This window comes from Giraffa tippelskirchi, chromosome 2, assembly GCF_054371585.1.
Source record: "Giraffa tippelskirchi isolate mGirTip1 chromosome 2, T2T-mGirTip1v1.2.pri, whole genome shotgun sequence".
Taxonomy (NCBI): Eukaryota; Metazoa; Chordata; class Mammalia; order Artiodactyla; family Giraffidae; genus Giraffa; species Giraffa tippelskirchi.
Window position 1 is genome coordinate 18,046,151 of NC_137276.1, and position 15,075 is coordinate 18,061,225.

The 15,075-nt window shown below is 43.7% G+C and overlaps 1 protein-coding gene across 43 annotated transcripts in view; it reads right to left on the reverse strand.

The window, feature by feature from the left end:
- The window catches only part of TCF7L2 (transcription factor 7 like 2), a 215,485-nt gene that overhangs the window by 135,707 nt on the left and 64,703 nt on the right, over positions 1-15,075 (reverse strand). For 38 of the 43 annotated variants that reach the window (XR_014068423.1, XR_014068424.1, XM_081539596.1 and 35 more), the window contains one exon: positions 1,752-1,853. The exons of 2 other annotated variants lie outside the window; for them this stretch is intronic. Coding sequence is in view for 39 of the 41 variants with exons in the window: in XM_081539596.1 (XP_081395722.1) it covers positions 1,752-1,853 (102 nt within the window). In the remaining 2 variants the exon portion in view is untranslated. Of the gene's footprint in view, positions 1-1,751; positions 1,854-3,282; positions 3,370-15,075 lie in introns of all 43 variants that reach the window. 3 more of the 43 variants (XM_081539526.1, XM_081539241.1, XM_081539391.1) reach the window with 2 other exon arrangements.

Sequence of the window (15,075 nt, forward strand, 5' to 3'; positions counted from 1 at the left end):
AGACCCCCAAAGGGAAATTCAGGGAGGCAGGAAGAGTGAAACAGACTGGCTTCCTCACTGTACCCTCAAGGACTTTTAAAACAATCTTTGTGTATTGTTAAAATATGTTTTTTTTCATGGCATTCATTTTTCTGGGAGAAACCTGCATGAGAACCCCAAGCCAACAACTTCTTTATGCCTATGACACTGTCTTTGACAGCGAGCCAACTCAGAGTAAGCAAAACAGAACAAGTCACAGAGAGTTACTTTTGACTCCCTTAGGAGGGAACAGTCCACTAGGCCCCAAAAAGAGAGCTGAGAACTGGGCCCAGTTCCCACTCTGGCCGCTAACACAGCGTGTGACATTGGGCAATTCACTTAAGGCATCTCTGGACCTGTTTCCTTTTCTGAGAGCAGGTAGGACCTAGCTGATCTAAGGTTACTTCCAGCCCTGAAATCTCGGCATTGTAAAAGCATGTGTGATTATGAGCATCTGTTTTATCGTGGGACTGGAGGAAGGAAGAAGCTTCTGGGAAATGTCAACCTTCTTTCTACGTGCCTCATTTATAATATAAGAATTCATAAGACCTTTTCACAAATGATGACTCAAAGAAGTGGTTTTACAGAAATCAATTATTTTGTGAGATAAACACATATACATATATATATTTAATATTCATATAACAGAGGCAAAACTCATTAAATAATATATGCTCAATTATAACAAGCTACAAAATAAGGAGCCAGTTAGCCTGAAATTTGACACAATGTATCTTAAGATTTTTCTACTTAAGAAAATTATTTTGCCATTTTTAGAAATTAAAAGTAACACAGAGGCAAAATATATTAATGGATAACATTTTGTGATACTTAAATAAAATATACATGAATTGTTTCATGCTTTGCATAATTCTACCTGTCATGAATTCATTATAAAAATATATCTTCCATTAATTATTTCTAAAGTATGAAGTCCAGCTCATGATAGAAATATATAGAAGAGAATATTCTAATAAGGCTGAGTTATCTTCTCAAGAGGTTAATTTATAAACTCCACTTTCAGAGTCTACAAAATCCTGAGAAAGTGCATTAAAAATATATATAGACACATACTTTATGTTGTAGTCTCTTAGTAGCACAAACAAATGTTTTCTGTGTTAAACCCACACACTTTCAAAGTCATGGATGTACACATTAAATTTAATTTAAGCCTTTCCAAGTTCATTTGTACCCTACGTTTCCAATCAATCAGCCCAGATAAAATCTTTCTGATGTTAGTCTAGATTATTCCTTTCCAATAATTAGGATAAATTGGTGAATGTGTTGGGGGTAGGGGGATGAGGGGAATAAGATTGGAAAGTCTCAAATTCAGGATTTCCCTTTTGAGTTTCCTAATTCTCTGCTCTGCAACTCACCTCCCCTAAATGACTTTTTCAGCAAAGATTTGGGTACATTTTTTTAGTTGCTTTAATACCATTTCCAATCTTCCCCACACCATGGTGATTGTGCCCTATTAACTGGAACCCACAAAGCTATATTCTAACCCAATACTAGGAGAATAGGGTAGTGGGAACATTTCCAGGTAGATACCAATCATTAAGGTCCAATAGCAAAAAAACAAGTGCCTTCTAGATATAAACCATATCCAAGTATATGCCCCCAAAGAACTATTTTTAACAAAAGAGAAACTGATAAACAAGGTCTGTTATCAACAAAAGAACATTTTATCTCCCCACAATAAAAGAGGCAAACATCTCTGTAAGGTCACTTACTACAATGTGGGCTGGCGATGGAGAGCGAGCATCCTTGAGGGCTTGTCTGCTCTGGAGGGTCCCCGCCTGGACATCAAGCAGTGGCCATTTCATCTGAAGATACTGGAGATAGCAAACAAAATGAACATGGAAAATGAATTTAGAAAAGAAATGCGAAACAGCTACCCCAAGAGTCTTAGAATACATGAGACACAGATCAGAAACTGCAAAACTTAAAAATGTGCAAATAAAGACACTGAAAAACGTGAAAGCAAGCAAATCAGGGGAACAATGACAACAGAAAAGTCATGCAACACCAACAGCTTCTTCCTCGGAGTTCATGTTCAACAGGTACATGTGTGGAGCATCAATATTATTAGCAATTAGTTTTGTCTTTGTATTCAAACTACATGGCCACAGATAAAATGATATCATTGATACTACCTCATTTGGAGAAAACCAGTGGGGAGAGGGGAGAGGGAAGAAGAGAAAAGAGACCTCTCTTCTAAAGAAATAAAGTTAATGAAGTCTCAAGCCATGGATACCCTACTCAGTCATTTAGTTGTGTGCAACTCTTTGCAACTCCATGGACTGTGTAGCCTTCCAGGCTCTTCTGCCCATGGAATGGAATTTTCCAGGCAAGAATACTGGTGTGGGGTGCCATTTCCTACTCCAACGGATCTTCCCAACCCAGGGATCAAACCCGAGTTTCTTATGTCTCCTACATTGGTAGGCAGGCGTCACCTGCGAAGCCAACAGGCCTTGGTGCCCAAGGAGACCATCAATTCCAAATCTGCTCTTTCAAAAACCTTCATTTCTAAAATGCCATCCTTCACCTTCAAGAAAGCTGAGTATATATGTGCAGCTGTTCTTTACTGGAAGTTACTCGAGTAAGGTGAGCATGGAATTCCTCATCCAATTCCAAAGCTTATAAAACAAAAAGTATTTCTCCATTAAGAGATGCACAGACAGGGTGCAATGCAATTTCTACATTCACAAAAGGTCAAAGAAATTCTTAAATAACACATGCGCCTTACCACATGGAAAAAAAACAAAGGCATACACCAAGTAAGTCCTTCTCTATCCTTCTCTGAGATAGAAAATGAACACATGACATTAGACCAAGAGCGCTGCTTCTGTCCAAAGCGACACCTCACCTTTCAGAGAACAATCACTTGATCCAGCTCCCCATCGTGCATATGGGGGAGGGAGGCATCCCGTCTAGCCACAGACGTATTTAACACACATGTAAGCAACTTGCAGGCATTTGACTTTTGTTGGTGACTTTTCATCAGTTTCACTTCACAAACAAGCAAAACTTAAGACACAACGATAAGATTTTTAACAAGGACGTCAACGCTAGCCTTTATACATCCAAAGGTCAACGGATGAAGGCGCCATCTTGATCTTTCCAGAGGCTAGTTTTATCACTAATTCTATAGAAACTTTTACTTGAGGAACACAGATTAAAGCTTGTCTCATGCACAGACTTCCTGCGAAGCATCATGTGTTTCCTCAGAGAGCCTGGGCACATGTGAGGAGGCCAACTCACCACAGGTAAGTCAGGACAGAATGTGGCGAGGCTCTGACAGGGACTCGGGGAGGGTGGCCAGGGAATGCCAGGAGAGAAGGTGCATTTCTGAGGAAAGAGACTGAGGTGAGGAAGACTGAACAGAGGAGGTCTTGTCAAGTCAGGACGACTCTGACAGGAAGAAAAAGGGATGGGCAAAGGGAAGTCCAGAGAGAAAGGAGGGTTTGCTCCACTCCCACATGGGATGTTAGAGCCAAAACTGTCCACAAGCTTTTCCATGGCCTCCTCAAATACATGACTGTTCCAGCAAATTAAAACCGAATTTGGTGATACCTAAAGCTGGAAGACCTAGCCCGGGAGCTACCTGCCAAACTGAGTTGTCATTTACCCAACCTAGATCTAGACGGAGTTGGAGCAACTTCTGCCACTTCTGAACTTTTACCTAGAAGCCTCCTGTGGTGAGGAAATTTGATTACTAGTTCTGGCAACTCACCACAAGACCTTCCTGTTTCTCATCTATAACTGAAGTTGTCAGCTGTGAAGGGAGTGGGTGAGGGGCTGTCCCAAGCACCAAGGAACTTCTAGGATTCTGGGCCCCCAGACAGGAAATGTCAGCAGGCACACCCCACCCAGTGACCCTTTCAATTAAACCATTTCCAAACATTTGTCCGGAAGCAACATCATCCCAAATTAAGAGCCACTGAAGTAAATGTTTCCATGGTCTCCCTCAGCCCTATAACCCGAGCCAGCGGGCTATGGGAGTCTCTTCTGCCTGGTCTCACCCTTACTTCTTCCCATTCTCACTTGCCACATAAATATATGGGCCTCATTGGTCAAAACCACTCAATAGAGTCATTTCCTTGAGGCCAACCAAAATGGACATCCGCCAACACTCACCTCTTCATCACATAAAAGCCTGTGAAGAAAAATGCCAAGCCAAGTCGCCACACGCCTCCACCTCCCTCTGCCCTCAGCCGAGAGGGTTGGATTCACAGATGACTTTTTGGCCCATCTGCAAAACTGATCTGATTGTATCCAAATACCAGCTCCCCAGATTGAGGAAATTTAGGCTTTGTTGGAGGTGACAGGCCAGCCCTAAGGACCCCACCCAAGAATGATCATACCCATAATGCAATATTAATGCAGAGACTTATAATTCTTACTTTACATAAAAGCTTCATTGTGTGCCACATCCAATCTCCGCAGGCTACCTGCACCACATAGTTTTATGAGCCTACATTTCAGCGCTCTGAGCCTACAATACACATAATTTTCAATTATGTTAGGGCAGCCCAGGATCACTGCCTATATAACATTACTGGTTGGAGGAAATGAGACTCGGCCCTGCTGCCCAGAGAGAACTAACCAGATCCAGATGGTGGGGAAGACAGCCCGGGTCCCGCCGACTCGTAGCCACGCTGCAGTGACAGCCCCAACCTCTCCATCCCACTGTAACTCGATCCCACAGAACGGCTGGGTCCCCACGAGGCTGTGCCCATCCCCTGGGCCTTGACTGGCACTCAGGCTGACGAAGTTCCTTTTGGGGAAACAAGTATTAAGCCAGGAGTTTTTAAAGGAAGTTATTAACCTCCTGCAAAAGTGATGGGTTTCCCAGGTTTCTTCATCTTCTGCAATTGGTCCTTATTAATAGGGAAAATAAATAAATAAAGGGAAGAAAAAGGAAATTAGGTACTATTATAGCCTCGAGGAAAATCTTTTCCTTCCTGGAGACATGAAGCAGCAGGAAATTCTATTCTGTTGGGTCCTAAACGAAGACCCGAAGGGGAAGTCATCTCAGACTGATGGAAGGGCTGGATCGCCACGCCACGTTTTCCCAACAGTTCAACTTCGGTTTTATATCCTTTTGGGGAAGCGAAAAAAAAAAGTTCCCACCATCCCACTATAAAAACAACACTGGGCTCCAGGCTCCCTTCCTTTTGGGCTGCTCAACGTGGAAATTATGAATTGCCTACAAAAACATTAAACTTTTCAACAAACTGCAATCAAACGGGGCTGTGGGAATTCCTGCATTGAAAACTGTTGAAATGGAGTCTACTCGACTTTCATTTTGTAAAAATAAATAAATAAGTAAATAGGGCCATCTTGGCTTAAGCATTTCATCCTTTGTTTAATAATAATGTTCTGGTCATGGCCCATTAGGGTTTCCCGCCTGCCCGCCACCCCAATCACATTTTATGACATATCTCAGGGAGCTTAAGTTAAGCTTTGGACCTATGGGCAAAGTCTTGAATATATATACACACCACCAATGGCCTGAAAGGAATCAAGGTGGTTTAAAGGCTTATTGAAATGTCAGCAAAAAACAAGAAAAAAGTACACAGCTCTAATTTCTCCTCCTCCACCCTTCCCAATAAAAAAGGAAAAGCAAAGGCAAATGGGGAAAGTCTTAAAAACCAAAAGCTACCTCCAGTATCTATGTTCCTGGTGATAAGTAGGTACTCAAGTGGGCCTGATAGGATCTGCTACCAAAAAGGCATCCCCATCCCCATGAGTCCCAATTCCATGACAAGGATGGCGAGGAGAGGCTGCTTTCATCACTCCCTTACACTGATGGACAGGCACACGGAGACCACCCCTTATTTGTTGCAAGGTTGGCAAACTTCTTCTGTAAAAGAGTGTATGTGTGTGCACACACGCGCTCAGTCGTGTCCAACTCTTTGCGACCCCCTGGACTGTAGCCCGCCAGGCTCTTCTGTCCATGGAATTTTCCAGGCAAGAATACTGGAGTGGGTTGCCATTTCCTTCTCCAGGGGATCTTCCTGATCCAGGGATCGAACCTGAGTCTCTTGCGTCTCTGGCATCAGCAGGCAGATTCTTTACCACTGTGCCACCTGGGAAGCCCTCTCCTATAAAGGGCCTGATGGCAATATCTTAAACTTCATAGCTAGACTTTGCTGTTGTAACACAAAAGCCACTACAGACAATAATACATGTATGTGTTATGTCATGGATGTGTTCCAACAAAGCTTTGTTTACAGATGCCGACATGCGAACATACTGTGATTTTCCTGGGTCAGGAAATACTATTCTCCTTTCAATTTTTTTCAACCATTTAAAAATAATGAAAACTGTTCTCAGCTCACAGGCTGTACAAAAGCAGGTGGCGGGCAGGACAGCTTTCTCCCAAGGGCTGCAGTTTGCCATCCCTAGCTTAGGGGCTGAGTGTGCAGATACCTGAATCATGTCAGTCGGAACACATTCCTTCACTGGATCTTAAAGGCAGACAGCCACACGCCACCACATAGAAAAGCACGTTCAGTGGCCCAAAAGCAACGCTGCGGATGAAGCATCACTGGCAGACTCAAGTTGGGAGGGGAAAAGGCTTGGAAAAGCATCTGAGCTCTCTGGCTGTGACTCCCAGTCACAAGGTCCAACCACTAGACCACAATCTCAACGGGAAGAACCATCCCTCCTTCCAAAATGGAAGTCTGAAAAGCCCTGAGCAATTCTGACTGGAAAAGGTTCACGTGTCCAGATGTTCTCGCCCAGTTCCCCGGAGACCCTGGCGACGCATCACATGTCAGGAGTCACCACAGAAGAGCACAGGGCAGAAATCCCACAGGTCAGAGTGACGTGCCCCCGCAGCTTTGGGATGATCTCTCTTGAGGTTCAGATACTCCTCTCCCGCAAATCTTCCATGCATCACAAAGCTGGAATTGAGCCCCCGCTGTGCCAACCCTGTCTGCTACCAACAAACATCAGTCCCTGGCTTGGGCAAAATGCAGGCTTCAGCATGGGAAAGGGGCACTGTGGACCTGGACAGATTTTTCAATGGAGGTGAAGTCAGTCTCTTTTTGGAAAACACTCCCTCCCATAGAAGGACTATCACCCAGAAAAGGGCTTGATTTTTACATTTTGAAGTCCTTGCTCCCCTCTCCTGGCCTGATACGCATTCTTTACCTAAATACAAAAATCAACCACAACAAAACAGCCTCTTCAACCTAAGCTTTTTCTCGGTAGGGGTGCTTTTTCCTAGGAAAATCCATTTTACAAGAATTCAAATTTAATTCGAAACCATCCTCATGGCAGATTTGGACTGTGAGGTCTTCCTCACTCACTAGTGCCAGAAAACTATACATGTTGTGTTTCTTATAAAATGGAAAGTCAATACTCTGCCTAAACACCCCACACTGAGAGCATTGCCAGCCATAGCCTATGACATGCCAAGTTCACTCATCCTTCCTCCCCTGTAAGGTAACCTGCTCCCACCTACCCCCTGCAGGCTCATCAGGGACCAGGCCAACTCTACGACAAAACTTTCCTCTAGAAGTTTTGTCATAAACTTCATAATCATAAAACATAAAACATAATCATAAAACATGATTATGTTCTCATCAATGAACTTTACAAAAGAAAGGCTGGTGACTCAGATGGTAAAGAGTCTGTCTACAATGCGGGAGACCCGGGTTCAATCCCTGAGTCAGGAAGATCCCCCAGAGAAGGAAATGGCAACCCACTCCAGTATTCTTGTCTGGAGAATTCCATGGACAGAGGAGCCTGGCGGGCTACAGTCCATGGGGTCGCAAAGAGTCAGACACAACTGAACAACTAACACAACACACCAGAAGCCACTCATCTTAAGAGGGAAATAGGAAAACAGTGAGACAATCAAATATTAATGCTGATGGCACAGACACACTTCTCCAGAAGCTCGTATTGTGAGGATCACCCCTAACACACATCCAAAAAATTAGGTCTGTTAAGGAACAGGCTCGGCTGTCACTCCCTATACCTATTTCATTTCTCAAAACTGGAAGATGGAAAATCCAGCCATCTTCTCTCAATAAACAATTTTGCCCTGGGGATCACAAACCCCCAATTTATCCAGCATAGTTAAAATATACAAATCTGTGATTAACTTCATACTCTCAGCCCACCCTCTGAGTCACATTGGTACCAACAGGTTTCCAAAACTCAACAGTGATCATATATACCTAACAGTGGGAATGATGTGAGACTATTTCAGAAGGCTTCAAATCCTGTAGCAGTCTTGAGAGCCACCATTATAAAATTGGTCTGATTAATGATGCAGATGCAGAGGGTATAGGAGATTAGGCTGCTCTGTCCTAGGTTAAAACAAAGTCTAAGAATTTCTTCTTTAGAAAATCCACAGAGAACCTAAGATAGAGGTTCTATTTAAAGAGGCATTATTTGCCTATGAAGTTTAACAGCACAGAAGAAAATTCAGGAACACGTGATTTCTACTGGTTGGGAGTTAATATAAGTGAGTATATAATATAGTTACCTAGGAAAAGAAAACCAAAGATCTCAGAAGGCTGGGTATGTTCTGAATTTGGAAAAGGAAGAAAGCTAAAAAAAAGTTCAATAAGACGATTGACTTTCTTTTTTCTTCCCCCACCTTTCTCAATGACATGGACATAAAGGAACATTGAAATGTTTCCCTTAAAGTCACAACCCCATTTCTCAACATAAAAAGAATATGGGGGAAAGGGCCAGGGGGTGGGGAGGGAAAGAGTGATCAAGGCATTTGGGCAAAACAATTTAATAGCTCTAGCACTATGGGCTGGTTGTTATATTTTTTTTAATTGAAGTATAGTTGATTCACAAGGTTGCATTAGTTTCTGGTATACAGCAAAGGGATTCAGTTATGTGTGTGTGTGTGTGTGTGTGTGTGTGTGTGTGTATTCTTTTTCAGTTATGTGTGTGTGTGTGTGTATACTTTCTCAGATTCTTTCCCATTATAGTTTATTATAAGATATTGAATATAGTTCCCTGTGCTGTATAGTAAACCCTTGTTGCTTATGTATTTTATATATAGTGGTGTGTATCTGCGTATCCCAAACTCCTAATTTATCCCTTTCCCCCTTTCCCCTTTGGTAACCATAAATTTCTTTTCTATGTCTGTAAGTCTATTTCTGTCTCATAAATAGGTTCATTTGTATCATTTTTCTAGATTCCATAAACAAGTGATATCATATGATATCTGACTTTCTCTGACTCACTTCACTTAGTATGATAATCCCTAGGCAGATAAGAGTATTCAGAGTTCATAACCACACTCATAACAATTCTTTGAAATAAATGATCAGGAAGCTACAACCAACATTTGACAAGGAGGGCACAAGGGCCAGCAAAGCAGCCCTGGCCTGCCCAAGGTCCCTAGGTCAACTGGTAGCCTTGCAGTGCAAAGGGTTCCAGGTTACCAAGATGTTTCAACAGCATCCTGACCTATCTTTCAACTCCCCTCTACCTTCCTTGGGTCTCTTATCACCTGTGAGGCATCCTCACCTGAACTCTAACCAGGGATCAGTGTCCCAAAGGGTATAGCTAAGGTAACCTCTCACGGTGTCCCCAAAGGGATAAATGAAACTCCACCATTTACCATCTTTCTTCTCACCCATAGGTCGCTGGGCAAACATTCAACTATATTCCTCCAAGGCCACCAAAAAATTATTTCTACAAGAGTTCCTGAGGACACAGTTAGTAATGGAGAAATAAAGCTAAACAAGCAAATAAATAACAAAGAAACAAACAAAATCCAGTAACCAAAACTTGGGATTGCCTGCTTTGAACCTCTCCAACTATTCAACTTAGGACCCTAAGATATTTTTGCACTTAGCAACAGTGGTTTTGCAGAGAGGTTATGGGCTAGTTGCTCACGGAAGTACAAGTAGCTCACGGAAGCACAAGGCTGTCACCAGGACCTTCTTCTCAAACCCAGATGGGTCCCTGGGGCTGAGGCGAGGCCTCCCTTCCACTTTGCAGAAAAAGTCAATCTGAAAATTATGACTGTGTGCTCCTAGGAGTCACACGTTGGGAGAAAGAGTCTGGAAACCTACTTTCCAGACCCAGCTCTGCCGCTAGTTGGGCCATCATTCCAATTTCACTTCTTCACTGGGCAACCTCTTCCCCTCTTCTGGGCCTAAGTCTACAGCAGGAAATTGAGGAACATGACCCCCAAAATCCCTTCTGCTCTAACACGTGGATTCCTGCAGCATTCACAAAGCACATGCTCAGTGTACAATGTGGACTACATATTCTAAGGCCTAGAAAAGCTGTCTAAGACCCAGCCAATGAAATGAGAAGCTAATGAGTGGTACAAGGATGAACACAAGAAAGGTAAGTAGAAACATCATGAAAAGAGATCTAGTTCTTGACGGTGACATGGTCCCTGGTTCATAAACCATGCTGGTTTGTTTAGAAACTTTTCTCCTGACCCACTCCAGACCTGCTTCACCAAACCATCTGGGAGGGGACCCAGGAGTCTGTATTTTCATTTTCCCACCTTGCCGAGTGACTCTGGTGATCAGTCATTAGCATAAATTACCAGTACTGTACACTAAGCATATGCAGATTCCACCTTCCCATCCAAAGACTCTTTTAAACATCTAAATTGATGGCCACTACATCCTTTTTAAGCAGTCAAAGCAGATAATCTCCAAATCCGTTTTAAAAGAAAGTGAGGTAGAAAGAAATTAAGTGACTTCCATCATGCACGTACTAGGGATTCTGAACCAGAATGTAATGTTTGGGTATTTTCAGGCCAGTACTCAAAATAAGACTTGAGCAGGATGGGCAATGGGTGACCTCCAGGGGAGGGCAGAAAAAACGCATAGGGAGGAAAAAGGGTACAGCCCCCACTTCTACACAGAGACCAGCAGGAAACCAGCCTCAGAGAGACAAGGTATCACTCTGTCAGGACCAAAAGTCCCCACCAAGACTGGCTATGTTGCAGTCTTCAATCAGCTTCAAGATTGAGTTCCCCACAAAAAAGCTATGGGTTCCAAGAAATGTCAGCCCTGCTAAAAGTACTTGAGTCTCTGAGCCATGGGTCAGAGAACATGAAGCCACTGGAAAACATGAGAGGAGAAGCCCTGGTCCTCAGACTCCAGGTTGCCCTGTCTTCAGCATCAAGACAGGCAGCCGCAGCTCATTCCCCACAGCCTCCAGATGGTGGCTGACAAATAACAAAGGTTCCCATGTCGAGGTAGGGACCTCACACTGAGAGAAAAACTCGAGACGACCTACCTTTAGACAGAAAAACATTTACAGTCTTCTCAATTGCAAGTCACCACATTTTTTATTACTGTTTCTTATGAAAAGGCCAAGTAGTCCTGTTGATTGGAATGTCCTGGTTACTGCCTGCTCCCTTACAAGCATGAGGTGGATGCAGGCACAAGACCAGGAAAAAAAGTTGGAAGTCCCATACTTGGACCCAGAGCAGATCAGAGTCCAAGTATGGGCATCAAGGGAGCTCAGAATATGGAGCACAGTGAGATAAAAGGGCGCACCAAGCCTCAGCTGATGGATGGATGAATAAAATGTGGTATATCCATACAAGGGAATATTACTTGGCAGCAAAAAAGGAATAAATACTAACTTATACTACAACATGGATGACCCTTGAAAACACACTAACTTAAAGAAGGCAGACAAAAAATGTCACATATGGTATGATTGCTTCTATACGAACTATCTAGAATAGGCAAGTCCATAGGGACAGAGAGTAAATTCGTGACTGTCAGGCAGTACAGGTGTACAGGATAAGGGGGTGACTGCTAGTGGGTACAGAGTTTCTTTTCAGGGTGATGAGAATGTTCTGGAAATAGTGATGACATTAGCACAGTCTTCTGAATATACTAAAACCCACTCAACTGTATACTTTAAATGAGTAAATTTTATGGTATATGAATTAGATCTCAATTTTTCTAATTACAAAAACAAAAAGCAGTACCAAGTCACTTGACAGTTTTCACATTCATTTCAGAGACCAGTGGGGCAGGAGAGAACAGACATGTTTACACAGATTCCACCCATAATGCCTAAGAATGAACCAGAAAACAGGTGAACCTATTCTTTAAAAACACAAAAATCATATCTTCCAAAGTTCTGTGGGACTCACAATTTCCAAATGTGATTTTGGTTGGTGTCAAACCCTTGAGGAGGGACTGTTACAATGGCAGATGAACAAGACTCCGTGAGAGCTGCGTCACCCTGAATTAGATACCCTGGATTAGAAGAGCCTGGGAGAGAAGAACAGAACTGTGTGCTGTTTCAAGGCTTGTGGCTAAAATCAAACAGAGCAGAGCAGTTGAATCAACTGAACCACAGTTCAGAGACTTCAATCCTGCCGTTTATCCTCCTCTATCCCCGATGAGGCAAGTCACTGAGGCTCCACACCTCAGTTTCTCCCCCTAAAAAATGGGCATGGAATTGCCTGCCTAAAATCTTCTGACCAACTTCCTCACCATCTTTCTTCCTCACCAACTTTCAGAACTCAAAGGATAAAAGGTGTAAATGAAGTAGAAGAGTTACATAAAATTCAAGAGAGTTAAGATTTGTTATTTTTTTCCCCTACCTGCACCAGGGATTTAAAAGTCAGAAGTTACAGGTCTACCATGGAAACTGTTAGAGACATAGCTATCAGATGACCCTTGAGAGGTAGGAAGCCAGAGAGTAACTGGGTCTTGGTGACCTGGAAGGGTTATTTTAAATGCATGCATGATCAGATCACAGCAGATATTAAAATCAAGAACACTGAAAAATTCCTTCCTTTCTCCCTGGCCGAGAGCTCTCAAGACTTGGGTTTTTCTGATTAGGGCCTTCTCCCTATAATTCCACATTTCTTGACGACGAGAACATCGAAAGTCCTGGCAACCAATAAGCAACCAATTAAGGTGCTTTAGTCAAGTTCACATAGGAACCAAACTCAAGACAGACCTCCGCTCCCATCGTCAAACTCCAACCAAAACCCTGAAGCAGCCTGCGTTTCCTTTTTATTTTTCTTCCCCCCTCTTGTCACATTTGAAAGAGGTCGGTGGCTCCAGCAAGGTCTCCCTGTTCGAATTTTTATTATCCGATTCTAGCTATGACAAGCATGTGGAGATGCTCCGTAACGTGACACCCAGGAAGCCGAAAGGTCAAGCAACGGCGCTGGTTCATTTTGCCGGGGGAGGAACGAACCCCCTAGCCAGGGGGGGAGGATTTACTGAGGCTGGCCTTCTGGAGGCCCCCCGACCCCCCTGCACACAAGTCTTGCTGCCTCAGCCAGAAGCTGCCTGCCACTCAAGTATCATCTTGCTGTAACAAATTACTCCTAACCCAGGATTACGGCTCTTTCCAGATCCCTCCTAGAGAGCAAGGAAATAAACATTCTCTCCCAGGACTCGGCCCCAGTTGTTTCTCCTGTTGGTAATCCCCCTCTCTATTTGCTGCTCCTACAAGCCCGCGTCCGGGAGGTCTGCGAGACCATTCCGGCCCACTCTCCTTTCAGACACCGGCTGAATGTCTCAATTGTCCATTAAGCGCGGCGAAAGATGAAGGCAGGCTTTCTGTCCGGAGGAGCCTCACACAATAGCTCCCTTTGCCCACACGCTTCTCGTCCGCCGGCGGACTCCACTGGCCGGAGCCCAGTCACTCAGGGAAGTCCACACCCTACATTCCTTCCTCACGTTCCTCACAGGGACGAGTGAGGACAGGTCGCCATCAAGCCACTGGGCTCAGCTCCGCAGCATCGCGGAACAAGAAGCGGGGCTGCTCCCACCCCCGGGGACAGCATACGGCTGGGGGGGTAGGTTCAACACAGGGGGTGGGAGGAGAAAGATCTAGAAGGAAGAGGCAGGAGAGCAGGCTTCAGGCAAGAGAAACTGTCTCGGATCCCAGCCCGTGGCTTCCTCTAATAAACCACCAGGAGGTATTTTGAGGGCAATCACCTCATTCGGGGAAGGAAATACAGTTGTCCGCTTCCAGAGGCTCCCGTGGGACACTAGATGGTCCAGTCATTCGGGACATGGCGGGCTCTTGTGTGCTTTTAATTGTATACAGAGAAAGACCAGAACGTGCCAAGAGGCAGAGAGAGCAGAACAATGGATGTTACAATCAAAGTGGGTGATTGGAAGAGACAGGATCGCAGGGTTGTTTGACAGGGACTTTCTCCCTGGAGAGACACAAGGGTTGACACACTCTGAGCTGGGAGAGAAACTTTCCAAAATAACCCAAAGGCACTGAACAGACAGACATACCTCCATCAAAACTTCAGACAACAACAGAGAAAGATAAGTACTATATGATACCATTTCTATGTGGAATATTAAAAAAAAAAAAAAAATGACACAAATGTACTTATCCACCAAACAGAAACAGACTTTGAAAACAAACTTAATGGTTACCAAAGGAGAAAGGCAGGAGGAGAGATAAATTAGGAGTTTGGGGTTAACATATACACGCTGCTGTATATAAAAATAGAGCATCAACAAGGACCTACTGCATATAGCACAGGAAACTCTACTCAGTATTCCATAATAACCTATATGGGAAAAGAATCTGAAAAAAGAATGGATATGTAAACCTGTAACCGAATCACTCTGCCGACCCTGAAACTAACACAACACTGTAAATCAATGACAAGATAAAAACTAAGTTTTAAAAAGAATCCAGACAACAAAAAAATTCTTGTTCCAAAAAAAAAGGAACACAAGGTAAAGAAATGGAGTTAAGTGACACGAGTCATTCTGAATTGAGTGCTACCTTCACCCTCCCACGTGTAAGCCCAAGCCGACCACCTCCCCTTGCTCAACAGGGCCACTGTGTGTCTCTAAACCAACTTGTTCTTTGCTTTTGTGGTTTTAGGCTTTAAAAGAACTTGGCTGGGGAAGGAGCAGTAACGATCTAAGCTAACCACTTAGCTCATTAGTATGTCATCTGGACAGGCAAAATCAATTCCAACAGCATCAAGTTTGGTTATTCCCTCCCCCAAAGGTCTGCACTATTAATAGCAAGAAAGTTTCCCAGGCTTCAGTTTATTTGTAATCCCAACCAGCCCTGACCACAGAA